Source organism: Macaca fascicularis, chromosome X (genome assembly GCF_037993035.2).
Source record: "Macaca fascicularis isolate 582-1 chromosome X, T2T-MFA8v1.1".
NCBI lineage: Eukaryota > Metazoa > Chordata > Mammalia > Primates > Cercopithecidae > Macaca > Macaca fascicularis.
The window spans coordinates 51,770,405-51,797,984 of record NC_088395.1 but is presented as its reverse complement, the minus strand read 5'-3'; the positions used below and the strand labels follow the sequence as shown (position 1 = coordinate 51,797,984).

At 40.7% G+C, this 27,580-nt stretch overlaps 1 protein-coding gene across 2 annotated transcripts; it reads right to left on the bottom strand.

The window, feature by feature from the left end:
- Nucleotides 1–564: 564 nt before the first annotated feature.
- On the bottom strand, nt 565–3,075 carry GSPT2 (G1 to S phase transition 2). 2 transcript variants are annotated; one of them, XM_074029234.1, is made up of 2 exons: nt 2,409–3,075; nt 565–2,284 (listed from the first exon to the last, which is right to left on the bottom strand). In XM_074029234.1, the coding sequence occupies exon 2, from the start codon at nt 2,202–2,204 to the stop codon at nt 987–989; it is 1,218 nt and encodes a 405-aa protein (XP_073885335.1). In that variant the 5' UTR covers nt 2,205–2,284; nt 2,409–3,075; the 3' UTR covers nt 565–986. The 2 variants fall into 2 exon arrangements, with proteins under 2 accessions (XP_073885335.1, XP_005595584.1); XM_005595527.4 differs by having other exon boundaries at nt 565–3,075.
- Between the last annotated feature and the right edge of the window lie 24,505 nt (nt 3,076–27,580).

The following is a 27,580-nucleotide window of genomic DNA, read 5'->3' as shown; positions in this document are numbered from 1 at the left end:
TTGGAAATTGTGACTTCAAGTGAAATAACATCTAACAAAATGATTTTTTTCCTTATCAGTGTTGTAACAACATTGAACAATGTAACCAAACAACATGAAACAATGTTGTAACTAAACAACATTGAACAATGTTGTACATTGTACATTGTTGTACAATGTACACCTGCTGTACATTGTTTTACTTAATGTTGTAGTCTTCAAGAACCTATGGATAATGTTAAGTGAACTATTGCTATACAAATAAAGACGGCCTGAGCCTTTGATTTTCAAATCACAAGTGGGGAAGCAGAAGAGCTCCTTTATTGATTGGACTTGGACAGAGAAAACAAAGCCCACCGGGAAGAGCCTTAACATAAGTTTTTTTCTCATAATTAAAATTATTTCTTTAATACACACTTATGCATTGTTTGTAAATTCCTCACTTAAAACAGTAAGTGGTGAAGAGTTTTTAAGTTTTTAAGAGTGATAGAACATATTCAACTATTTGAGAAAGTAATAAAGCTAATTGAATAGCATTATATAATGAAATTTAAACATCATTCAAAAGCATTTCAAATAACCGAAGAGTTTCAAATGGAGTATTTTATTCATATGTTAGTTATCATTTTCACATATACACAAACACTGACACACTCTGGTCTGCGTGGAACAAGGGTGGTCTAAATATCCTAAAAGAAAATGAAAAATTAAAGTACATTAATTTTTCATTATTATAGGCAATTACGTCCACATCACTTACAAAGCTATTACTGATATTGTCCAAGGAAGCAGAGTGGTACAGAGGAAGGAAACTTGAGGGTAAATTCATCAGTGACATAACTGAGATCTCAACATGAGAAAGCTGACAAAACATGAATTTTTGCTGTGAAATTTCTCTTTGCAAAATATGAAGAAAAGTCAGTCAATGGGCAGTAAATAAGAGTAGGTGGTGAACTTCTGCTGTCAATTCTTCTCACAGTATCTTGCAGAGGCATCAAGAAAATTGCTTAGTCCTTCTCTGGGACCAGTTTCAGAACTTTTCCAATTGCAATGGTCTTACCCTCATCTCTTAAAGTAAAACGACCCATCTGAGGAAAATCTTTGAACGTCTCGAGGCAGATGGTTCCTGCTGTCCTTAAACGAGCAATGCATACTTGATCTTGTTTCACGAAGCGGGGTCGTGTCTTACTTTTTTCTCCTGATTTTTTGTCTACCAAGGAGATTAAGGCTGTTATCTCAACTTCCTCAATACAAGTATGAATGTGCAGCACCGCATTATAACCTGGGCAGATGATGGATTTGTGCTCAATAATCACTATCTGAACATCAAACGTGCGTCCAGAATGGCAGAGGTTACTAGGATCACAAAGTATGAATCCTGGAAGAATCTCTTCTTCTTCAATTCCCTTCAGTCTGATTTTGAGGTTTTCACCTGGGGCTACAAAATCAGTTTCAGTATCATCAGAAAGTATTCCAAGAACTTCTACATTGTGCTTGTTTGGCATCATCACAAGCTGCTGGCCTTTAAAAATGGACCCAGATTCCAGCTTTCCCAGGACCACAGTGCCCATATCCTTGTACTTATCCACAATTGGCAGTCTTATTGGTCCATCAATTGATCTGTTGAAGTTTGGCAAGTTATCCAAATACGGAATAAATGGTAATCCAGTGTACCAAGGGCAGAAATCTGATTGCTCTTTAATATTTGCTCCGGTCAGTCCTGAGCAGGGCATAAAGTGAATGTCCTTTTTTGGACTGAAGCCGACTTTTTTCAAAAAGGGTACCAGTTTTTCTTTACATTCTTCATATCTCTCGATGCTCCAATTTACTGTGGGATCATCCATCTTATTAATAAGCACTATTAAATGTTTTACCCCTGCCGTTTTTGCCAACATCGCATGTTCTCTTGTCTGTCCACCTTTTTCAAATCCAGTTTCAAACTCTCCTTTCCTGGCAGAGATGACCAGCACAGCCAAATCAGCTTGAGAAGCACCACCAATCATATTTGGGACAAAACTCTTGTGGCCAGGGGCATCTAAAATTGTGAAATGTTTCCTTTCTGTTTCAAAATAAGCACGACCCACTTCGACTGTTTTACCCTTGTCTCGTTCTTCCTGATTTGTATCTAAGGCCCAGGACAAATACCATGTTTCTCTGTTTTTCTCCTTAGCTTCTCTTTCATATTTCTCCAGTGTTCTTTTGTCAACCATTCCAGTCAAAAACATTATCTGTCCTCCGATGGTTGACTTGCCAGCGTCTACATGGCCAATGAATACTACATTTACGTGTTCTTTCTTAGGAGCACCTGAGGGTACAATCATATATTTGGATTTTCTTATTTCCTCTTTTTCCTCCATCATTTCCTGGCCACTTTCTTCTGGGGGCCCCGAATCTCCCGAGGAACCACCCCCAGGCTCAGCTTCACTTACTTCTTTACTGTGCTCCCATGATTCTTCTAGGGCCATTTCCACCTCTCCATTTTCTACAACAGGTTCTGAAAGTTCCATGGTAACGGCTGAATTGGAACCTTCAAGCGACACTAACGGTTCCTCTCGGGAAGGTTCCACAGGTGCCCCCCGTCCCATCCTTTTACCTTGAGGGTATCCCGCGCCGGTGCAGGTTTCATCGTTGCTGCCGGAGCCGGCCGGGAGGGTGGGTGGCTGAGTCGGGCCCCGCAGGAAGGACGGCACGAACTCCGCGGCGTGTACGTTAGGCACGAAGGGCTTGGCGTTGACGTTGAGCTGACGGCTGAAGGCCGAGCTCAGGGGCTCGCGCTGGGCCTCGGCCACCGCAGAGGAGACTCCATCCCCGCTCGGGGCTTCCATGTCCACCTGGTCCCAGCAATCGGGCGCCGAGTCGCTGCTGCTGCTGCCTGAATCCATGGTCTCAGAACTTGCTGTGTGGCAGTGAGGGAGCGGGCTCAACAGACCAGAAAGAGCGGGCTCCGCCGGCGGGGTTAAGGCAGCAAGAGCGAAGAGCCAAGGGGTAGCGACACGAACCTTAGCGGCACCGCGGAGGCAGCTAAGCGCCGATGCTGCATTCGCAACTGCGGCGGCAGCAGCAGATATGGCGGCTCAACACTCTCCTCTTGTGTGTGAGCGGATCTCCTCCCCCAAACCCCAACCACTTCCGACTCCTCCACCCCCGACCCAACGCCGGGCGTGGATTGACCCCTCGCTGCCATCCGTACGCTTGGCTTCCTTACTTCTTAAGCCAGGACTAAGTCCAAAAGTACTGTTTTTTAAAACGAAAATTTCCATTCACTTTTTTGTTCACACGATCTGGGAGAGCGATTTGACCACAATCTGATGATTAAATCTAGACAGGAACACATGATATACAATTCTACTAAAAGATTCAAGTAAAAGTGAACATTCCTATTGAACAAATGGGAGGCAGGGTAAGGGTTAACTTATACAGAAATTCAGAAACACAGAGACTGAAGGGAGAGGCAAGGAATGAGTAGGGAGGGACTAATGAAATATATGAGTCTGTAGCCGAACTTAGGAAATGAAACTTAAGATCACTCATTAATTTGAAATTCAGAGGTCTTTTGATTTTCCCTTTCCAGTGGGCCCCCATAAGCCTGTAACTTCTGCTGATGGCTTCTATAGTTTAAAGATAGGGTTTCAACTTCTTTTCATGTTAAGCACCCTGGCTGTCTGAGGGGAGAGAATTTCCAAGGAGATCCTTGTTCCAGTGAAGCTTCTAGTCACTTCATATGCAGATGCCTGCACAATGGCTGGCCTGCCATTCAATGGTGGATCACGTAGACAAGCACAAGACTCAGATCACTCTTGTTTTACCAACCAAGTGTATTCTGGGTTTATCTGCACTACTCACCAGCACCTCCCTAGTACATCCTGTGTCCACAGGCCTCGAGTTTTCCTGCCTTATTCCGGGGGGCCTGGAATCCTACTCACTGCACTGGCTTTGCTCTAAGAAACAATCAGTGTCATGCTGAACCCCTCTACAGTTTATGGTAATGAGACAAGACTGTAGGTGTCAGCCTAATTAAACCAATTAGGACTTCTGAGATGAACAAAGACCTTAAGACCCTAATCAAAAGAATCTCACTCTCAGAAAGTGTTAACAGTTGAGCCAAAGCCTCAGCGACCTTGTTTGTAAGTTAATTTAGTGCAAACTGACATAGAAAATACAAACTTATTCCTCTGAATCTGTTTTCAGTCTTCATGTACTCAAATCTGTCACCTTTTCTTTTTATGAATTCAGGTTTTGTGACATACCTAGAAAGACTACTCAGTCCAAACAACCTGCTTAGTACAAGATGGTGTCACATAGTTGGAATTTTTTTTTTTTTTGAGACAAAGTTTCACTTTTGTTGCCCAGGCTGGAGCGCAGTGGCATGATCTCAGCTCACTGCAACCTCCGCCTCCCGGGTTCAAGCAATTCTCCTGCCTCAGCCTCCCGAGTAGCCGGGATTACAGGCGTCCGCCACCACGCCCAGCTAATTTATATATATATGTATATATATTTAGTAGAGACAGGGTTTCACCATGTTGGCCAAGCTGGTCTTGAACTCCTGACCTCAGGTGATCCACCTGCCTCGGCCTCCCAAAGTGCTAGGATTACAGGCATGAGCCACCACATCTGGCCTCATAGTTGGATATTAAATAAATCCAACAACAAAACGAAATATTGTAAAACCAAGTACCTGATTTATAACTTGAGAATTGTGTTCTCCAGACTTTAGGGGTAGGAAAAAAAGACAGACTTGGACCCTTGATGTTTTCACTCTGGGGTTGCCACAGTTACACTAGCTCTGTACTGTTTCCAAACCTTTAGATATCAAACACCTTCATTCTTTTTGCCTCGGTTATGGATTAGTTATTTACAGTGACATAAAGAGAGTGTGCACACCTATTCACAATAAACAGGAAGAACTGAGAGGCAGAATGTGCAGAGAGACCCTCCACACAAGTGCTGGAGCCTTCTTGGACATTGTGTGAACCTAGAATTGGCATTTCTGGGAGAACTTGTCAAGGTTTTGGCAGCCGTGTTCACATGAGGTAATTCATCCAAGGAAGCAGAAGACGTCTGGGATTTTTCCTTCACCTGGGTCAAATGCATTGGTCATGAGCATATTGGCATGACTACTACTTAGTGATATCTCAGAGAACATCGGATACTTCACTGTTAGAACCATAAAGGAGAAATCAGAAATCGTCTGTGAATGTCCTCATAATCCATCATTCCTGAGGTTCAAGGGGAGGCAGGTCAATGCAAAAGAGAGAAGCACTGACCAGATTGTATCCAGAGAGATAGGCCTTGGACAAAAATCTTTTGATTTGTGTGATCGGATGCTTGTATCTAGTCTTTCTGCCTAAGAGTTCATCAGTAAATGAGAGAATTTGCCTCACCAAAGAGGAAAATTTAAAAAAGAGTGTAGGTGATATCCAACCATTGCTTGATTCAATCTTTTTCTTCCTTTAAAAATCTTTTTTATTGTAAAATATAGCACAAACACAGAAAGTCACATTAAAAATTATAGGTTTTTGACTTATGAGAAAGGAAGCACACTTGTAACAACCATCCAAGTCAAGAGAAATTTGCTAGCCAACCCAGAAGGCTTCCTTATGCCCTGTTCAATCACAAACAACTTCCTACACCTCTCAATGTAACTCCTATTGTGACATTTATGGTAATAACCTATACGATTTTCTGTATAGTTTTATTACACAAATATGTACACTCAGACACTACCTTTCAATTTGGCCTGCCTTTTTGATATTTCTTTTAAGTCTTTTTTAATCTATTGCTACCCAACCTATCTTCCCCTTTTTCATGTCATTTATTTATTGAGGAAAGTGGATGATGTGACTGGTAGAGGGTTTTTCTGTTCGTTTTTTGTTTGTTTGTTTGTTTGTTTGTTTTTTACATTCTCAGCTTTGCTGACTGTATCTCTATGACAGAGTTTGGAATATTCCTTTGTTCTCTGTATTTCCTGTTTATCAATAATTAAATCTATGAGCTTGATCAGATTCAGGTGCAATTTTTTAACAAGAATACTTCGAGGGAATTTTGATTATTTCCATCAAGAGGCATATGAGGTCGGATTGTGACTCTTTTTACAATTAGCCATAATTATTGATACTTGTGTAGAAACATATCATTAGAGGTTGCAAAATTGTGATATTGTACTTCTGTCATTTCTTTTTTATTTATTAACTAGAGTGCTGTTCCAAAAAATGTACCTTCAACAATTTTGTTACTTTGAGATACAGAGTGTAAAGGAAATGCAGGAAAAGTGCTTGATTCTTTCGTGTTATTTAGCAGTTTTCAAAAATAATGAGTTAGTTCCCTAGAATCCTACACTCATGACAAATAAAGATTTTAAAAGGGATAATTGTGAATTACTGGATTTACATATATTTGAGGCATTTTGATAAATTTTACTTACTATATTTATATTAATTTTACTTACTATATTTATGATCATTTGCCAGTGCCTCTTCAGGTTGAGTTCTGAACACTTTTGAGACTATGCTAGTAGTCCTTGATGGTTTATTTATTATATGGTTTGACAAGATGTACCAGGCTAATTACACAAATGTTTGCCAAACCAGGAATACTGGTTCTCAATGATAACATGGAAAGATAGATAGAATTCAGAAAATAAAATAGTCATTTGATTTATCCCACCTACACATATAGTAGTCTCAGTACTACCACCATCAATATGATTTAAAATAAACAATTTTTTCTTTGCATAAATGCTTTCTTTATTCTCTGCCTGTATTTCATAGTTGAATTGCATCTATCTGATAGTCACATTTATTGAGTGCTTCCTAAGCATAGATCATATTTCAATTATTTTATATGGATTCTCTCATTTAATTTTCCCTATCATCCTTTGAAGAAGGTAATCTTATCACTCTGTTTTACAGATAAGAAAATAACATTCAGAGAGGCCAGGGATTACTCAACATCGCATAGCTAGTAAATAGTGGACTTGGAGTTTAAACACAGACAATATGATTCTAAGACCACACTGGCTTGTATCATCTACTACATATATATAAAGAAAGGAATAGGGAAATTTGTCAGGGTTAAATCACAAATAGAGGAAGAAGGTAAAATCTTAGATTATCTGGAAAGAATGGAAATAAAATAAATTTAAGAGAGAAAGGATAATTCAGTGTAGTTCTTTCATGAGGATTTGTGTTTCTTTCCTGAAGTAGGAGATTGGAAATTGTGAAGGAAGACTGAAATAAGAAAAATGATGAATAGGGGAAGATTTACAATGGGCCCTTATGGTATGGGGGATGTGGCTGATTTGGGAGTAATAAAATTGCTTTTTAAAGAATTTAGGTAAACAAAAACAGCACTAGACTGGAGAACATAATATCTTTAGGTTTTGAGATTCCTCTCTTTCCCCATGTTATATCTAGCATCATTGGGCAACTTGGGGCACAAGCAGAGTCTTAAGTTTCATCCAGGTTTAGGTAACAGTGGTGTATGATAGGCTGAAAGGAGGAGAACAGAAAAATATTGAGGAACTAGTGAACATAGAGTTAAGAACACTGTGCCTTATATTGGTTCTCTTGGCGTATGTTCCAGCCCCATTCACAAATAAGCTTCTCTGTACTGAAAAGGCTAGAAAGCTTAAGCCTCCATTTCCTAGAGTTTTGCTGCTGGGATTCCAAATGCGTTTTACCTTCTGTCAATCTGATGCACCCTAGACGGATTCCACTTAAAGCCAATCTAAGTGTAGAGAAATGTGGGTTAAGGCAAGCATAACTTGGAGATATAGACCTAGCTGGGAAAAATATCTCCATTGGGCCAACAGTTCTGGTGGAGTTTCCTGTTTCCAGGACATCAACTAAGGTACTCTATGCCAAGAACCTGCAGTTGCAGTGGAAGCCTCTTGATTCCCCAACTCTCCAACTGTGAAAGAGACGGCAGCCCTCCTTGGCAGTCAATTGTGCTGTATGATTCTGCTAATTATTCTGAGAGGCCGGGGGGAAAAAAAAAACTGTTTCTCCAAGCCCTAGAAGTACAGTGTTTATAAACCCCTAACTCCCCATGTTAGTCCCTGTGCTAATTAACAGAGTACATCCTGTTAACATCAACCAAACACTGACTTGTACAAGGGTCACATGACTGGGGTTCAAATGCAAGACTTACCATGTCTAATCTTGTCTTTTGTTTAGTTTTCTTAACCACTATCTGCCTCAACTTTCTGGTCTACGAGGTGAACCCACATTCATAGGTGTGGCCCTGGGGTGCTAGATGCAAGGATATGTGGAGGCTACAAAGAACCACAGAGATGGGAATTTTATGTCACTTAAGAAACTTTATCATTTTCAAATACCAGTACCTACCACTACCACAGGAAAGTATGGGACAGAAATCTTAGCTAGGGCTGAAATGTCTGATATCCAAGCATGAGACTACCTTACCCAAATACAGCTCAAGTTTGAGGTTAAAATGGAAAAATGTATCTCCCTTGTATTACTCTGTTCTCATGCTGCTAATAAAGACAAGCCCCAAACTGGGTAATTTATAAAGGAAAGAAGTTTAACTGACTCTCAGTTCTACATGGCTAGGGAGGCCTCACAATTATGGCAGAAGGTGAAGGGAAAGCAAGATACGTCTTACATGGTGGCAGGCAAGAGAAACAGCATTTGTAGGGGAAGTGCCCTTTAAAAAACCACCAGATCTCGTGAGATTTATTCACCGTCACGAGAACAGCATGGGAAAATCCCACCGCCATGATTCAATTACCTCCTACTGGGTCCCTCCCATGACACATGGGGATTATTACAATTCAAGATGCGATTTGGGTGGGGACACAGAGTCAAACCATATTATCCATTCTGAGGCAGTCCCCAATTCTTGCAATGCCCACACCTTGATCTTGGACTTCCAGCTTCCAGAACTGTGAAAAACAAATTTTTGTTCTTTATAAATTATGTGGTCTCAGGTATTTTGTTATAGTAGTACTAATGGATTAAGTCACCAAGTAAACATGTGCATATATGTCTTATACATCCCAGCATTTGCATACAATAACACAGGAGAACAAGCTCCTAGATCCATGTTAGGAATCAGAAAATTGAAGTTTGAGGGAAAAAAAGGCTGGTCACAAAACATTCTTTGACGTGGCCAAGGTCCAAACACTCATTAGTCCTCAAAATGCACACCCATAATGGAAAATAAAAAACATAGAGATTAAGAAGCAGAGAAGAGGAACTTGGTGATTTATTGACAAGCTACAACCATAGGAGCTCTGGTACTACAGTAAAGAGGAAGTATGTTAGGGAACAAGCTAATTTGAGCTGTACAAGTCTCTGGGAAGTAGAGTAATAGCATATGACTGCATAGGCTAGCATAGAGCAAACAGCGTGAAGGATAATTAATGGTAATGTGAAGAAATGAATTTTGCAAGCCAAAAGATAATCAAATCTATGAACCTAGTGGAGGTCACTTGTTCCCTAATAAGTAAGAAGATCCAGTAAAGGAGAGTGAGTCTTAGTTTTTCTGTCTCCAAATGCAGTAATATTTGAATAATGCCAAAGACAGCAAAGTGGTAATGTCAGTTTTAAACATCTGGTGGAAGGACCAGAACAGTAATGTTATAATAAAACAATCAGGTATGACGTCAACATACCTCACTAAGTCATTTGATGTACCTTGAGCACACATTTACTAAGCACCTGCTTTGTGACTGCCCCTGTGTTCTAATAGGCAGATTCAGATGGGGAGTTTGCATCACGTGGGGAAAATTTTAGTGTCAATAAAAACAATAACTGACATGCATTCAAATACAATTACATTTTGAATGCATAGTTAGCTCTAAAGGAAAATATCATTTCCTCCATCATAAAATTCTAGGTCTTGAAAATCGCGAAGAGAATAGATTATGGCTGGGCGTGGTGGCTCATGACTGTAATCCCAACACTTTGGGAGGTCGAGGTGGGCGGATGACGAGGTCAGGAGTTCAAGACAAGCCTGGCTAACATAGTGAAACCCCGTGTCTACTAAAAATACAAACATTAGGTGGCGTGGCAGCGTGCGCCTGTAATCTCAGCTACTCAGGAGGCTGAGGTAGGAGAAACACTTGAACCCAGGAGGCAGAGGTTGCAGTGAGCCGAGATCGTGCCACTGCACTCCAGCCTGGGTGACAGAGCAAGACTCCATCTCAAAATAAATAAATAAATAAAAAAGAGACAATAGATTGTAAGTATTCTCACGACAAAAAAATGGTAAGTAGTGAGGTAATTAATATGTTAATTAGCCCAATTAACCATTCCACAATGAATACATAATTAAAACAACATGTTGTACACAATGCAATTTTTATTAGGCAATTAAAAATAAAGAAAAATATCTAAAAAATATTAGATGCTAGGGGATAAATTCATTATTTTGAAACTGGGTAAACGGAGGCAAAAATTGAAACAATTAACTGTGTTTGGCATATAAACTATAATACTTGATTACCAAGTAGGGGAGGAGAGAAGTTTCTTATCAGAGAAGATTTCTGTCTAACAATGAAGAAGGATAGACAGAGGAAAAGAATCTTCATAGTAAGCCTCAAATGACACAAGTGATCTAGGCAATGACCACCAATATTTGCTCCCATTGCAAAGGACAGACAACCATTCAGTATGTGTCCCCTGATGGATTTATGCAACTCTGCCTCTGAGGTACTTTTGGTAAAAGATCAAGCCAAATATGATGGAGACTCTAGATCTAACTCTGAATTTACTGGAAAGGCAGGAAACAGGAATGTATTAAACAATGTCAATGAAAAGACATCAGCAAAATCCAGCATGTGGGAGACATTATAGTATAAAGGACTCATTTCTCAAAAGAAAGAGATGGAGGGAGTGGATTTTACCAAAGATTAACAGACATAACAACCAATTACAATGCGTGAGACTAAATGGGGTCTGGAGTTGAAAAACTCAAAGGAAAAAAATGAGCATTTATGATACAATAAGGGAAATATCTGTGAATGAATATTGAAGATGTTTGGCACTTCTTCATTATTGTTTAGGCATGATAATGGCATACATTATATTTTTAAGTAGTGTTTTTAAGTTGTCTTTTTCTCTGACAGACATATTCAGCAGTATATATGGGTTAACTGATATGATGTCTGGAATTTCCCTGAAGCTAAGCTGGAGGGGTGGGGGAAGTTTCTGGGTATAGATGAAGAAGATTGACCAAGAGTTTATGACTGTTGAAGTGGAGTGTGATCTACATGTAGGTTCTTTATCACATAATAGCTTGTCATGTATCTGCTTGACAGTGTTTAAAACAGAATGTGTTTTTTTAAATGTCCAAAGCCATCACAATATAGACTGCTGAAATCGGAGTTTCTGGATATGGGGCCAGAGCATTAGTATCTCTAAAACTACCTTCAAATGAGTTTAAACTAAAGTTTAAAACCAGTGATCAACAGGACCTCATTCTTTTAATTTCTATGATAAGAAGGCTGAAAGTACACGGGTCCTGATACAGCTGCTGAGAGACTCACAAAAACATCAAGGCTTCCATACTGCTTCACCGTTTTCAACAAGTTGACTCTATGATTTAATCCTTGTCATAGCATGGCTCCAGACATCTCTGTTACATTCCAAGTATCACCATTCTCTTCTTTCACACCTGTCCTTTTTAAGAAACAGTCTTTTTCTACAGAAGCCTCCCAGACATTCCCTGTACACCTCACTGGGTAGAACTGGGTCCCATGTCCACTACTAGCTGCAAGGCAGGTTGAAAACCATCATTGGACAAAGGGGACTGTGATATCCATGATTAGAAGAATCTTGAGGGGGCCCCCCAGGATTGAACACATTGCTTCCTTTAACAAAATCAGTGTTTTACCACCTGATATTGGTGGGAAAGGCTATTGGGTCAGCAATCAACAAAGCCAGTGAGAGAGGAGTAGAACTCTAGAATCAAAAACACAGTCAGGGGCAAGGATTCAATATGGACTGAAAGGAATAAACTCACAGTAATTGAGCGACATACTGTGTTCAGGCAACTTTTCTTTTTTAACCTGCTGTATTGTTCGGTACTCACAACAGTTCTGCAAAGCAAGAATTTAGCATTATGTCCATGTTATGTATGAGGGACTAGCAGCTCAAATAGGAGGGGCCACGTGGTTTACTCAGCATTCTGATTGGTGACTTCATGGGGCATTACTTTTACCCTGTGCCACTGGTCATAACCACTTCTGAAGGTTCCCAAAATCACCACGGGACACATCAACAGAGAAAGGGAAAGAGGTCTATTGTTTGCTCAGCACAGTGTAAGGCATATTTCATGTAATGATTTGAACATATGCGACACCTATATTCTGTCTCTGGATAAGGATTGTAGAGTCCAGACAGTGTCCGTCACACAGTGCTGGTATTGGTATTAGTTGCCATAGGTATTAGCTACCATGTTCACCATTATTTGTCCTTGCCCCTTCTATGCCGGTGGTGTATCTATGATGCCTCAGGAACAGACTTTACACACATGTGTGATTTGTTTGGCCTTTCCCTCTCTTTCTATTCTTCTGTTTCCAATACTCAGTTAAACTCAAATATTGAGTTGTTAGTTTCAGGTTTAAAATTTTCATTTCTCTATTTTTCAGTGTATCCATTTGATTAATGTCTTATTCTATTCTGTATAGCAGAATATCTGAGACTGGGTAATTTATAAAGAAAAGAGGCTTACTTAGCTCATGGTTCTGCAGGCTGGGAAGCTCAAGGGGCATGGTGCTGGAATCTGCTTGGCTTCTGGTGAGGACTTTTATATGGGGTCATATCATGGGGAAGGTCAAAGGGGAAGTGGACACATGCAAAAAGGCCAAACATGAAGGGCAACCTTGCTTTATTACAATCTGCTCTCATGGGAACTAATCCATTCCTGAGATACCTAATCCAGTTTCAGGAAAATAAGAACTCACACTTCTGAGAAAGGCATTAAAACACCCTTGAGGGCAGAGTCCCCATGACGTAAAAGCCTTCCATTAGGCTCCGCCTCTTAAAGGTTCCACCTTTCAACATGGTTGCACTGGGAATTAAGGTTCCAACATGAGTTTTGTTAAGATCAAACCATATTCAAGCCATAGCAACTAATTTTCAAATTCCAGTTTTCTGATGAAATCTCAACTTTGTTATCCATACTCTTGAACATATTAATCATAATTATCTCACTCCAATATTGGGGTGTTGGTATTTTCTTTTGTCTTTTTATTCTCTTGATCTGTTTCTTGATAAGGCTGGTGATTGAATTAAATGTCAGGCATTATTAATGAAAAAGTTTTATGGGCTCTATATGATGTTATCTCCCTCCCTAGAAGATTCATCCTGTCTTCTGGCAGGCTGCTAGCACAGGGACAATCACATCCATCCAGAGACAGCTGACTCAAGTGTGCTTCAGACTTTGTAAAGTTTCATCTACCTCTGATTTTTCCCTCTCAAGTTGCAGCTCTCCAGGGCTCCCAACTGTGAGTCTGGGGTGTTTACTACAGGTCCCATTTTGGGTGACTTCTGAATTCAGTATTTTACTATGTGTATCCATTTGATTGATGTCTTATTCCATTCTGTATAGCAGAATATCTGAGACTGGGTAATTTATAAAGAAAAGAGGCTTACTTAGCTCATGGCTCTGCAGGCTGGGAAGCTCAAGGGGCATGGTGCTAGAATCTGCTTGGCTTCTGGTGAGGGCTTTTATACTGTGTCATATCATGGGGAAGGTCAAAGGGGATGTCCTGGACACAAAATAAGTTCTCTGATGCCTGGGAACTTCTGAGAAATCTGTTGAGACTTTTAAGTGCCATCTACTGAACTTCTTAGTCACATGTTTTCTGTAGCTTAAGTGTGGACAAATGCCTCTAGGAAGAAAACCACCCCATATTGGTCTCACTTTTGTCTGCTTTTCTTTTTCCTGAGATCTTGACTTCTCAAATATTCACAAGTTTGGTTGTCTGAACTCTAAGTTTTGTTTCCATAACCCCGTGAGTTTCCTGAAGAGCTGATGTCTTCTCTACCTCTTTGCAAATGTTTTGCGTATAGAATGATGTCCTCTCACACAGGCAGTTTGGGTTTCAGCAAATTATCTGAGGGAAAAAGCAGCACAAGATTGTTGAATTCCCCTCTGCAAGTTTCCCTAACCTCCAGATTCTTCTACTCTGATGTCCTGTACACAAAATAAGTTCTCTGATGCCTTCAAGTAGCATTTTCTTTTCTTTTCTTTTTATTTTTTTAGAGACAGAGCCTCGTTCTGCCATGCAGGCTGGAGTGCAGTGGTGCCATCTAAGCTCACTGCAAATTCCACCTTCTGGGTTCAAGTGATTCTCCTGTCTCAGTCTCCAGAGTAGCTGGGATTACAGGCGCCTGCCACCATGCCCGGCTAATTTTTTGTATTTTTAGTAGAGACAGGGTTTCACCATGTTGGCCAGGCTGGTCTCGAACTCCTGACCTCAAATGATCTCCCGCCTTGGCCTCCCAAAGTGCTGGGATTACAGGCGTGAGCCACCACACCTGGCCCGTTTTTTTCTTTCATCCAGCTTTTTTACTTTTTCCCCGTGGTGAGTAGGATTGTAGCAAGTTATTTCATCACAGTCGTGGTTGGATGTGAAAATGGCCCACACATAAATTTTTCTTTTTCAAAAAAATAAATATTCAGTCAATCAACCAAACAGCAGCAGTTGCAACAGGTATTCATGGCCTGGTGGGTAGGATAACCTATTCTGCATCCCAACATGAAGGAAACAGCACGTCTTATTTCCCTGCAGCTACAGCTAATCCCCAGAGGGCCAACACATCCAGTGACCTTCACAGGCTGATTACAGGTGGGTGGTTCCACATGCACAGGTGGTGCCAACAGGCCTCATTTCCTCTGGGCCCTCCATTCAGTGGCAGAAAGTAATCCAAGGCCATTGTCTTCCTATTCTTCATCCAAGTGAAAAGAACCATCTAGACATAGTGAGTCTGGACAGTTCCCTCCTGACCTTCTTCTGAGCCTTGTGATGGAGTGTGGGGGTGGGGTGGCTCATTTTGCTCTGCCTCCAAGCTCAAACCCCTTGTGGTAGGGGGAGAGCACAGAGGCAAGTGGGTGCCAGGCTGGGGTGAGCACTTTTGAACTCTGGCCCCATGGCAGTGACTAGGGGTGTGTTACAATTAATGCTCTTTTAGCAGTTGCCGTCTGTGGATAGCTAAATGTTAACCAGCTCAGTGGAGAGTCAGGGTGACAGCCTGTTACACCCTGCCCTCTTGGTACCCGGGTTTTTCTACAGTGTCCAGGAAGAATTAGGTCACAAGGACTTCAAGGAAGGTGAACATGGAGACTTTATTAAGCAGTGGTAGTGACTCTCACCTGAAGGGGAGCTGGAAGGGAGATGGTGCAGGAAGGAGGTGATCTTCCCTGAAGCCTGGTCATTTCTGGCCAGGCTCCTCCCCAAAGTCCTGCCATCTGAAGTCAAGCCACATCTGTTGTAGTCTCTGATACTCAGTTGCTTCTTCTCCTCTAGACATTTGGCCGCTTGTTCTCTTCTCTCCTTCTCTGCTGCACTGCTCTGCTCTTCTGCCAGTGGAGTTTGGGTTTTAATGGGTACAGGATGGGGGGCATGGTGAGCAAGGGTGGTTTTAGAAAAAGCAACTTTTGGGTGGGAAAGCAGGGATAACTGTTTTCGTTTAGGTCTGCGGTTTCCAGGCTTGAGGGTGGGGCCTTTGCTGGGGAACCACCATCTTCTACCCAGTATTTCTCTGCCTCCTGTCTGTATCAATAGTGGCTCATGGCATCCCACTTAGCAGCAGAAGATCCAGGCCAGGAATCTGTAGTCCTTCCACCCAGTAGCAGAAAGCAACTAGGCCTGGCATTTTCCAGCCATCTATTCTGCAACAGAAGGTGAACCTGTTGCAGAATCTTCCGACGTTTTCCCCAGTGGAAGAGAGATATCCGATGCTTCTCCCAGTAGAAGAGAGCCAGGTCTGTAGCTCCTGGCCCTCCAATCACCAGCAGCAGATGGTCCAGGTACATACTTCCCTCTCCTGGGGAAACTAGTCGATATTGATTAGGAAGGCCAGTGGTACTAGATGACTGAAAAAGAGACCAGGGTAATATTCTATATTCTATGGATCCTGAATCCCACACCTCCTACATAATGACACTGGATGGTCCAGGAAAGCACCTTCTGCCCCTATAGGCAGCTCCCACAGCAATTCATCGGAAACTCAAGTGGGTCTATCAAAACAATGCAGCCCAGAAATGCATTGAAAAGGTTCATTAAACTAAATGCCATTGGAACTACAGTCCATGAAAATATGCCAGAACCAACAGGTCAAACCTTAATAGAGCAACTTCATGCAAAAGTAGAAGCTATGAAAGGATTAAGGGTCTCTTTGCAACATGCAGGACACAATAAAAAAAATCATTCATCATACCTAGAACTGGGAAATCACAACTCAAATGAGAAAAGTCAGTCAACTGACACCAACAGAAATGAGTCAGATTTTGGGAGTATCACGCAAAGATTTTTAAAGTAGCCCATGTAAAATTACTTGAAGAAGTAATTATGGATTACTGTGAAGTAAATGAAAACAAGAAAATCCCTGGCAAGTTATTGAAATTATACAAAAGGACCAAATAGAAATGATAAAACTAAAAAATATGATAAACAAAATTAAAAACTTGCTGGGCAGGCTCTACAGTAGCATGGAAATTATGGAAGATATAATCAGTGAACCTGATTATATCTGTGTTTCCCTGTTTTATATTTTATATAATCAGTGAACCTGATTATATCTTGTTTTTCCCTATTTTTAGATTGAGTATATCCTATTAATCTGTATATAAGTACTGTACTCATGTACAGTAATGCAGCATACTGTACTCATATATATTAATCTGTACATTAATTTGTACATTAGTACAGATTAATAGGATATACTCAATTTGAAAACAGGGAAAAACAAGTAAACAAAAATGAACAGAACTGAGGATTAAAACAAAAGGTCTAACATTTGAATCACCAGAGCTTCAGAAAAAGAATGAGTATTTGGGAGCTAAAGACAATACTCAAGTACTGCTGAGGAACCAGGGAGCTATTCTGACAAGTAATGTGCTAGGAATTTGTCACACTCATCCTTCAAACAGAATAAAATTGGACAAAATTAAAAATCAATAACTTTTCTAGGTCCCAGCAGACAACTGAGTTGTCAGGACAAACCACCATCCTGAAATTTGAGAAGCAAGTGAATCCAGAGTCACAGCTAAGTAGATCTCAGCTAAGTAGATCACAGCTAAGATCTACTTAATAGGAGCATAAACTGGTTGAACCATAGCTGGCAGAAAATTTAAACTGTAATTTTGACAAATAGCTTGAGATTGAGTATGGATTAGTATGAGAGTGAATAACTTTGGAGAACTGCATTCTTGGAGATGCAGGATCGACATTTTCATGGTCTTACCACTGGAAATTCCACCAGGTTCTGACAGTGATTTCAGAATGATTCCTTTATGGTTTTGACAGGAAAGAATAGTCATTCTGGAATATGCCCAGAGCCTTTATCCTAGGCATTTGAAACAAAGCAATTTTGGTTGAATAAGGGCTGGGTAAAAAAAGGCTGAGACCTACTGGGCTGCATTCCCAGTAAGTTAAGGCATTCTTAGTCACAGGATGAGATAGAAGTTGGCACAAGATACAGGTCATAAAGACCTTGCTGATAAAACAGGTTGCAGTAAAGAAGCCAGCCATCATCAAAACCAAGATAGTGATGACAGTGACCTCTGGTCATCCTCACTGCTACACTCCCACCAGTGCCGTAAAAGCTTACAACGTCAGGAAGTTACCCTATATGGTCTAAAAGGGGGAGTCATGAATAATCCACCCCTTGTTTAGCATGTAATCAAGAAATAACCATACAAATTGGCAACCTGCTGCCCTTGGGGCTGCTCTCTTTGGAGTAGCAATTCTTTTATTTCTTTACGGTTGGTTTGTTTGTTTGTTTTGAGAGAGAGTCTCATTCTGTCGCCCACACTGCAGTGCAATGGCATGCTCTCAGCTCACTGCAACCTTTGCCTCCCGGGTTCAAGCGATTCTCCTGTCTCAGCCTCTCAAATAGCTGGGATTACAAGCGCCTGCCACCACGCCCGGCTAATTTTTTTTTTTTTTTTTTTTTTTTTGTATTTTTAATGGAGATGGGGTTTCGCCATGTTGGCCAGGCTGGTCTTGAACTCCCGACCTCAGGTGATCTGCCCACCTCAGCCTCCCAAAGTGCTGAGATTACAGGTGTGAGCCACTGTGCCCAGACTTCTTTACTTTTTAAATAAACTTGCTTTCACTTTACTATATGGACTGTCCCCTAATTCTTTCTTGCATGAGATACAAGAACCCTCTCTTGTGGTCTTGATTGGGATCCCTTTCCAGTAACACCTTCTCCATAATAAAGACCAAGTGTTCATGGGGGACACTTTACAGAGCCTTGTGCAGAGCAATGGGGGAGGATATTCTTACTCAAATGGCCTCTAGCTTTACATTCTCACCTAAGGAGTGAATGAAGATATACCAGAAGACACTTGTGGGCCAGGTGTGGTGGCTCATGTCTGTAATCCTAGCACTTTGGGAGGCTGAGGCAGGAGGATCACTTAAGGCCAGGAGTTTGAAACCAGCCTGGGCAACATAGCAAAAGCCTGTCTCTACAAAAAATACAAAAGAATTAGCTGGGCATGATGGCACACACCTGTAGTCTCGGCTACTCTCCTTGGGAAGCTGAGGTGGGAGGATCACTTCGGTCCAGAAGGTTGAAGCTGCAGTGAACTGTGATTGTGCCACTGCGCTCCAGCCTGGATGACAGAATGAGACCCTATCTCAAAAAAGAAGAAAAAAAAAAGAAAAGAAAAGAAAACAGAAAAACACATGCTTGTGAAGATCAGAAGTCAGAGAAATAGGCTCACTAAAGCCACTGAGATTTAAATGGGTTATTACAGAATGCCTTCTTTCCCTCACATCCTTCCAACACAAGGCATCAGTAAAATAATATTAAATTATAGCTGAAAGAACTGCAACATAGAAAACTTTCTCAGAGAAGGAATACTTAGAGAAGCCCATCGTGAAAACAGGATACAAAAACAACTACACTGGAGGAAATTGTAGCCTTTGAATCCTAGTGCTACAGCAAACTTTAAACAAAGCCTAACTCCTAACCATATTAACGTAAGTAAGATTATGCAAGCTTCATAAGTAAGGTTATGCAAACACTTCATGCCAAACCATTAAATAACAAAGATGGTGGTTACATATGTATATTGTAATACCTAGAGCAATCCCTAAAAACAAGGTACAAGGTGAGCATAACAGGGTGACATAGTCAAAAACAATTTAATTGTACATTTAAAAATCAGTAAAACAGTATAATTGAATTGCTTGTAACATAAAGGATAAATGCTTGATGTGATGGATATCCCATTAACCCTGATGTGATTACTATGTTTTGCATGCCTGAATCAAAATATCTCATGTAACCCATAAATAAATACACCTACTACGTATCCACAAAAATGTAAGAACAAGTGTGTTCAAAAAAATATACTCCAGTCGATATGCTCAAAAGTATTGCAGAAGAGTGGAAATTGAATTTTAAAACATATTCAACTAGACCAAACAAATGCAAACAAACAAACACAGGAATGAGAAACACAGGAAACAGAAAACAAATAATAAAATGGCAGACTGAGGCCCTACCATATCAATATTTACTTTAAATGTGAATTGCCTAAATACACCAATTAAAGGCAGAGATTGGCAGAGTTAATTAATTAATTAATTACTTTTTTGTTTTTTGGAATGGAGTCTCACCCTGTTGCCCAGGCTGGAGTGCAGTGGTGTGATCTTGGCTCACTGCAACCTCCACCTCCTGGGCTCAAGCGATTCTCCTGCCTCAGCCTCCTGAGTAGCTGGGACTGCAGGTGCACGCCACTACACCTGGCTAATTTATTTATTTATTTATTTATTGAGACGGAGTTTCGCTCTTCTTGACCAGGCTGGAGTGCAATGGTGCGATCTAGGCTCACTGCAAACTCTGTCCCCGGGTTCAAGCGATTCTCCTGCCACAGCCTCCTGAGTAGCTGGGATTACAGGTATGCAGCACCATGCCAGACTAATTTTGTATTTTTAGTAGAGACAGGGTTTCTCCATGTTGGTCAGGCTGGTCTCGAACTCCTGACCTCAGGTGATCTGCCCGCCTTGGCCTCCCAAAGTGCTGGGATTACAGGCATGAGCCACCATGCCCAGCCATAATTTTTGTATTTCTTGGTAGAGACGGGGTTTCACCATGTTGGCCAGGATGGTCTCGATCTCCTAACCTCATGATCCACCCACCTCAGCCTCCCGAGGGCTGGGATTACAGGCATGAGCCACCGCTGCTGGTCAATTAATTAATTTTTTGAGACAGGGTCTCCCTCTGTCTCCCAGACTGGAGTGCAGTGGCATTATCTCAGCTCACTGCAACCTCTGCCTCCTGGGCTTAAGCGATCCTCCCAGCTCAGCTTCCTAAGTAGCTGGGACCACAGGCGTGTGCCACCATGCCTGGCTAATATTTTTGTATGTTTTGGTGGAGATAGGGTTTCGGCATGTTGCCCAGGCTGGTCTCAAACACCTGAGCTCAAGTATCTGTGCACCTTGGCCTCCCAAAGTGCCGGGATTACAGGCACAAGCCATGGTGCCGGGACTTTTCTTAGTTTTAAAATTGTAAATTCACTAACTATAATTGTATGTATTTGGGGGGTACAAAGTGATATTATGATATATGTATACAACATGGAATGACATATAATATGTGACTCAGGATTACTCCTTGCCCAAACTGAGAACAAGGGGAGCAGAACATTAGCCACTGAACAAGAAAGGGCACTTGAGAAAGGGTAGGGCAACCCCACCATGGTAAGGAGAGTGCAGCTCCATAATACCGGTGTGATTGTCTTTTTGTCCTACCTGGTGAGGGAGAAGACTCACTGTCCTGTCCAGAGGAGCTGGGCAGTAACGGAGACAGTATGCTGGGACATCTTGGTGACCAGCCGAAGTGTCGTAAGTGCGGTGCTATGTTAACACAGCCTATCCTTCAGATAGGAGTGCCTTTATTGAAAGCATCTGATTGACCACAAAGCATTCATACACTCAGTCATCTTCAGTATTTAATGTAAAAATGAAGTATCATGGAATGAAATTCCCACTGCCTCTGGGCTGTCATGACAAGCTTAGCTGTTCGTTTTTAAAAATCATGTATTTATTTTTGTGACTACTTTGTTCTAGTTGGGCTTTCCTCCTTCAGTGTCCTGCACTCCCATAGCACAAAAGGGAGGGCGGAACTATTGGAGTAGAAGGAAGATGCTTGCTAAAGAGCACATGCATGTGTTATGTATGTATATTTTGTAATGTAAAAACCTCATCTAAATGAATCAAAGATTTTTTTTCCTCCTTAAAACAAGAATACATGAAAACAAAAGACAAAAAAAAAAAAAAAAAAAAAAGCAAACAACAATGACAACAACAAAACCCCTTGATCTTCTGTGGTGTATGAGTCAAGCAGACTGGGGAAACATAATTCCCTCTGCCCAGGGCAAGTGTAGCTTCCCATCAAAAGCCAGCAGCAGCCTGTGTCAGTCTAGAGCAGAGCCAGCGAGATCATGCACTATTGATCAGGTCACTATTGACCACGGAGTAATCTGTACTGCTATAGCGTTCACATGTGAATTCAAATGTAGACATGTTAGCGCTTAAATACATTTGGGTTTATCTCTCAGGTTTTATATGTTTCGAATGTAAGTGTTGCTAATCAGTGCAGTTGTTAATGCAATTTTATATTTCTTAAAAGGAGGAAGAGTAGATTCTTACTGTACATGATGAAAGGGCGTAGTAATAGTATTATGTATTCATTTTAATTTAAAACAAACCATACTCTTAATGCAGTCACGGTTTGAATTTCTTATCTTGGAGTGTCTGTTGCATGTAAATGCAATATACTCTTTGAATGTAAATCTTAGAAATGCACAGTGTGAATGTAGGTTATCATTAATAAAACATTAATCACAGTCTAAAATAATAAATGAATAAAATAAATGTAAATTGTCTAAATACACCAATTAGGGATAGAGATTGACAGAGGTTTTTGCTAATTTTTGTAACTTTTTAGTTTTTAAAATTGTAAATTGAAAAATCATAATCGTATACATTTATGGGGTATACAATGATATTATAGGCTACGCATACCATGTGGAAAGTTCAAATCAAGCAAATTAGCATCTCCATCACTTCAAATATGAATCTTTTTCTATGGTGAAAACGTTTGAAGGTTACTGTCTTAGCAAATTTGAAATATACAATACACTATTGTTAACTGCAGTCACCGTGCTCCGCAATAGATATCAAAACATTGATTTCTCCTGTGTAGCGGAAACTGTCTACTCTTTGACCAACATCTGCCAATCCTCCCAATACCCAGCCTCTGGTAACCACCATTCTACTCTTTGCTTCCATAAGTTTGGCAGAATTAATTTTAAAAAGTAACCCAAATATATGCCATCTACAAGAAAATGCACATCAAACACAATTGCATTGGTAGATTATAAGTAGGTTGATGGAAAAATTGTATCATGCTAAAATTAACTTTTTTTTAAAGCAGGATTGGTTATATCAGTATTAGAGAATGTATTCTTTGGAGCAATAAAATTAATAGACACAGGTAGGATGTTACATAACGGTATAGGGATAAATCCACCTGGAAGTCATAGCAACACTAAACGTGCTTGCAGCAAAAAGCAAAGCCTCACACTACATGAAACAAAAACTGCTAGCGCTGACGTGAGGAAGATTTCAACACTCCACCTTCAGCAATTGATTGTACTATTTTCTGATTGGATTAGAAAGCAAAACAACTGTAGACTGAATTCCCAAAGCCTACCTATAGCAAATGAGTCAAAAATGTTAATTTAAAAAGACAAAGTATACTGAATATTATAGATTGTATTATTTTCAAAATATTAAGTGCCAATCTCCGGAGTGACTCTCAGCAGCGGGAGTATTGCATTTATCTATTGAACTCAAGCATGTCCCTATGACGTACCTTAGTCTATAGCACATGTAATCCAAAATAAAAGTTTTTAAAAGTAGGTCACATTGTGCCATTCACATTTACTGATACATCAGACACATTTGCTCCTAGGTCTTTCAAATAACATTATGCTATTCTTTCTTCTGTGTCCAAGCAAAGGCTTTAAGAGCTAGCCATATAAGATCTTAAAGCCTAGCTTTAAGATCAAGCTAAAAGAAAGCATGATCCTCGAATGAAACTGGGGCGGAGCATAGCCACAGACAACCATGAAGGAAAATTGTATTGGGCTGGTTTGTTACCATAGGAAACCTAGCCTCGCCTGGCTGGTATTTCAGACAAGTGCAGATTTTTTTTTTTTTTTTTTTTTTTTTTTTTTTTGAGACTCTCGCTCCATTGCCCAGGATGGAGGGCAGTGGCGCGATCTCGGCTCACTGCAAGCTCCGCCTCCCGGGTTCATGCCATTCTCCTGCCTCAGCCTCCTGAGTAGCTGGGACTACAGGCGCCCGCCACCACACCCGGCTAATTTTTTTTTTTTATTTTTAGTAGAGACGGGGTTTCACCATCTTGGCCAGGCTTGTCTTGAACTCCTGACCTCGTGATCCACCTGCCTCGGCCTCCCAAAGTGCTGGGATTACGGGCAGGAGCCACCGTGCCCGGCCAAGTGCAGATCATTTTTTAAAAGCGATTCACAGTCTTAAAATCTAACCAGAATGAATTACGATTAGAATGCAATAAAACAGACAAAAAAGGGCACATATTATTGCAAAAGAGTACAATTTCCAAGGGAGATATAACACTTATGATTATTGTGCATCAGCAATATGTCACCAACATTCCTAAAGAAAAAGATACAGAAGACTCAAGGAAAAACAGACACAAATTAGCAACACAGGATTTTAAATAGGCTCTCTCAGATCAAAGGGACGCAATTAATAAGAACATAGAACTACATAAATAACAAATAAGATAGGTCTGACTGCTCCATGTTGTAATCTGCACCTGCACCAAGATCTCAGGCTTTAACTCTCATAAATGGGAAGTAGGTCATAAGGGCCAATGTTCCTGCAATAGTAACCGAACAAAGCCTGAGTGAAATCATGCTTAAAAATTCAAAAACAGGCCGGGCGCAGTGGCTCACACCTGTAATCCCAGCACTTTGGGAGGCCCAGGCGGTGGATCACGAGGTCAGGAGTTCAAGACCAGCCTAGCCAAGATGGTGAAACCCATCTCTACTAAAAACAGGAAAATTAGCTGTGCGTGGTGGCAGGCACCTATAATCCCAGCTACTCAGGAGGCTGCGGCAGAGAATTGCTTGAACCCGGGAGGTGGAGGTTACAGTGAGCTGAGATTGTGCCACTGCACTCCAGCCTGGGCAACAGGCTCAAAAAAAAAAAAAAAAAAAAAAAAAAAAAAAAAAAAATCAAAAACCAATACAGTACTCAGAGGACAGTGAGGATCTCTTAAGGGAAGGCAGGACCTGCAGATTAAACCTAGGACTTCAAACTGCTTTTACTCAGAATGGCTACCTGAAAAGAAACAGCTGTAAAACTAAGCTATGCTTTGGTGACACCGCTAGAGATGTCACACACTCTTTGGTGACACACACTCTTTGGTGACACACACTCTGAGATATGAAAGCCATATCTCAGAGCTGACCAAAGGTGGTGATGTTGGTAAATCACCTCCTCACTTTTAGGTGAGACCCCAATGGCCATCACTTTCTGAGTCAGGAGGAAGAAACCATAAGTAAATCAGCTGTCACTTGTAGCCTGACTTTGCATCACCTGGGTGCAAATTATAAAATACATTAAACTGGATGGCGACGCAAATATCACAGAGAAAGCTAGGGAATACAGCTAACCTAGGTGGAAACATATATCCTTAAAGGCATATAATTGAAAAGGAAGAACAGCTGAAAATTACTTACGCATCCATCTAGAGAAATTACAAAATAACAACAAAATAAACACAAATAAATACAAAGAATCATTGAAAAAAGAAATCAATGAGAAAGAAACCAAATACTCAATAGAGAGTTTTAACAAAGGGCTTCACCAGTCCTTAAAAGTCTGTAAAACCTCGGCTGGCTGCAGTGGCTCACTCCTGTAATCCCAGTTCTTTGGGAGGCTGAGGCGGGCGGATCACTTGAGCACAGTTCAACATGGTGAAACCCCGTCTCTGGTCCACCTGGTGAAACCCCATCTCTACCAAAAATACAAAAATTAGCCAGGTATGGTGGTACCTGCCTGTTGTCCCAGCTACATGGGAGGGTAAGACAGGAAAATCGCTTGTACTCCAGAAGCGAATGTTGCAGCGAGCTGAGATCATGCCACTGCTCTCCAGCCTGGGCAACAGAGCAAGACTCTGTCTCAAAAGCAAAACGCAAAAACCAAAAAGTCTGTAAAACTCATAAACCACGGGTGAGACTTGTGAAGATAAAAGAAGTAAACACACAAATTGGTAATATCAGGAATCAAAACTGGGAGGCACACTATTAGAGACCATCATGCCAATCAATTGAAAATTTAGAGGAATTGGACAAATGGTAAAATACTTAAAATACTGAAACCTGAGAGAAGATGTAAAAACATGATTTGATCTGTAAATGTAAAATACATGCAATCAGTAATTAAATAATTTTGACAAAAAATCTCTAGTCCCAGATAGATCATAAATGAGTTCTGTCAATGTTTATGTGAGAGATCACTCCAGTACTGCACAACTTTTTCAGAGAATAGAGGTAGCGAGTACACTAGCCCTTGTGTTTTACTAAGCGAACCTTGACATGGAAACTAGACAAAGATAATTTGAGAATGGCAAATTTCAAAGCAATTTGTCTCATAAAAATACATGAAAATATCACATGCAACGTACTTGTTGAAAAGGCTAGCAATATCTTTTAAAAAGATACTATAAAAGCTAAAAATATATATATTTTTAAAAAGATAGTGTATGATATGGTTTGGATGTATGTCCCCATCCAAATCTCACGTTCAATTGTAATTGACAATGTGAAGGTGGGGCCTGGTGGGAGGTGACTGGATCATGGGGACAGAGTTCTCATAAATGGTGTAGCACCATCCCCGTAGTGCTTTTCTCCTGACAGTGAGTTATCGGGAGACCTGGTCCTTTAAGTGTGCAGCACCTCCCCCAATCTGTCTTCCTCCTGCTCCAGCCATGTAAGAGGTGCCTGCTTCCTCTTGGCCTTCAGCCATGATTGTAAGTTCTTTGAGACATCCCCCGAAGAAGAAGCCCCTACGCTTCTTGCACAGCCTGTAAAACCATGAGCCAATTAAACCTCTTTCTTTTATAAATTACCCGGTCTCAGATATTTCTTTATAGCAGTGTGAGAACAGACTAATACGCTATACTATGACCAAGTTGTATTTATTCCAGCAAAGCAAGGTTGGTTTAACATTAGAAAAGAAATCAATATAATTCACCACTTGAACAGATTAAAGGGAAGAAGAAAACTAAATGTGATCACCTCAATAGATACAGGAAAATAATTTGGTAAAAGTCGTCATTCATTCATGATGAAACAACCTGTGGAAAAGTCGGAATCTATGAGCCTCTCCGAGAGAGTTTCAGATGCAATTTTGGAGTTGACAGTCTTTGGAGATATGTCACAGCACCAGAATTCCTACTAGGAAAAGGTAATAAGTTTAAGTGCATGAAGACTAAAAGAAGATTCTGCAAGCAAAATTCACCTAAAGTAAAGTTAAAATTCAAGAAGCAAAGTTTAAAAGTGCTTACCAACCATATCACAAAGGGTTGATTTCCCTAATAAGTAGATACCCTCAGTGGATTCATTTTTTTGAAAAAAAGAACTAAGCCTACTCTATTGTCATTGATAACGCTAGCTGCTGTAACAGATGAACTCCAACTTCTTAGTGGCCTAACACTATGAACATTTTTTTTGCCTACATTTTTCCAAAAGGAAACAGGACTGGGGAGGGTTGGCTCTTCTTTTTGAAAATAATCTAGGACCAGTTGACAGAAGCTCTGCTATCTTCAACACTTGGCTTCATGGGTCGCTCTGGGTGTCAACATCTTTCCAGCAGATGGGGAAGAAAGAGTAGGAGGATCCTATAGGAGGTTTTTATGAATCATGCTTGGGAGAGTTGCCACTCGGGCCCACCACCCATTGCCCAGGCCTCAGTCCACCAGCCACAGTTACCTGCCAGGATGCTGGGAAACCACAGGAGGAAAAGGAAACAGATCTGGAGGACGGCTAGTCATCTCTGTATATGTGGGCCTGAACAGTCCACAAAAAGAAAAACACAAAAAGCTCCCAAATGAATATAAAACTTGCTATCCTCACTCCTGATGAGAGAAACGGGTATCTGAAGCACAGTAAAATACTGTCCATGATCTATCATCCTATGGACACATATGCAAATGTTTGAAACAGATTGATTTGGTGAGGATATGGGAAGAGTCACATCCTGCATTGTTAGTATGGGTGTAACTTGATGTAACACCTAGAGAAGGCAATTTAGCAATATCTGGCCACATGGCGTGTGCTT

Excerpts from the sequence above, each read along its gene's own strand:
- GSPT2 (XM_005595527.4), bottom strand. The coding sequence starts at position 2,861 with ATGGATTCAGGCAGCAGCAGCAGCGACTCGGCGCCCGATTGCTGGGAC.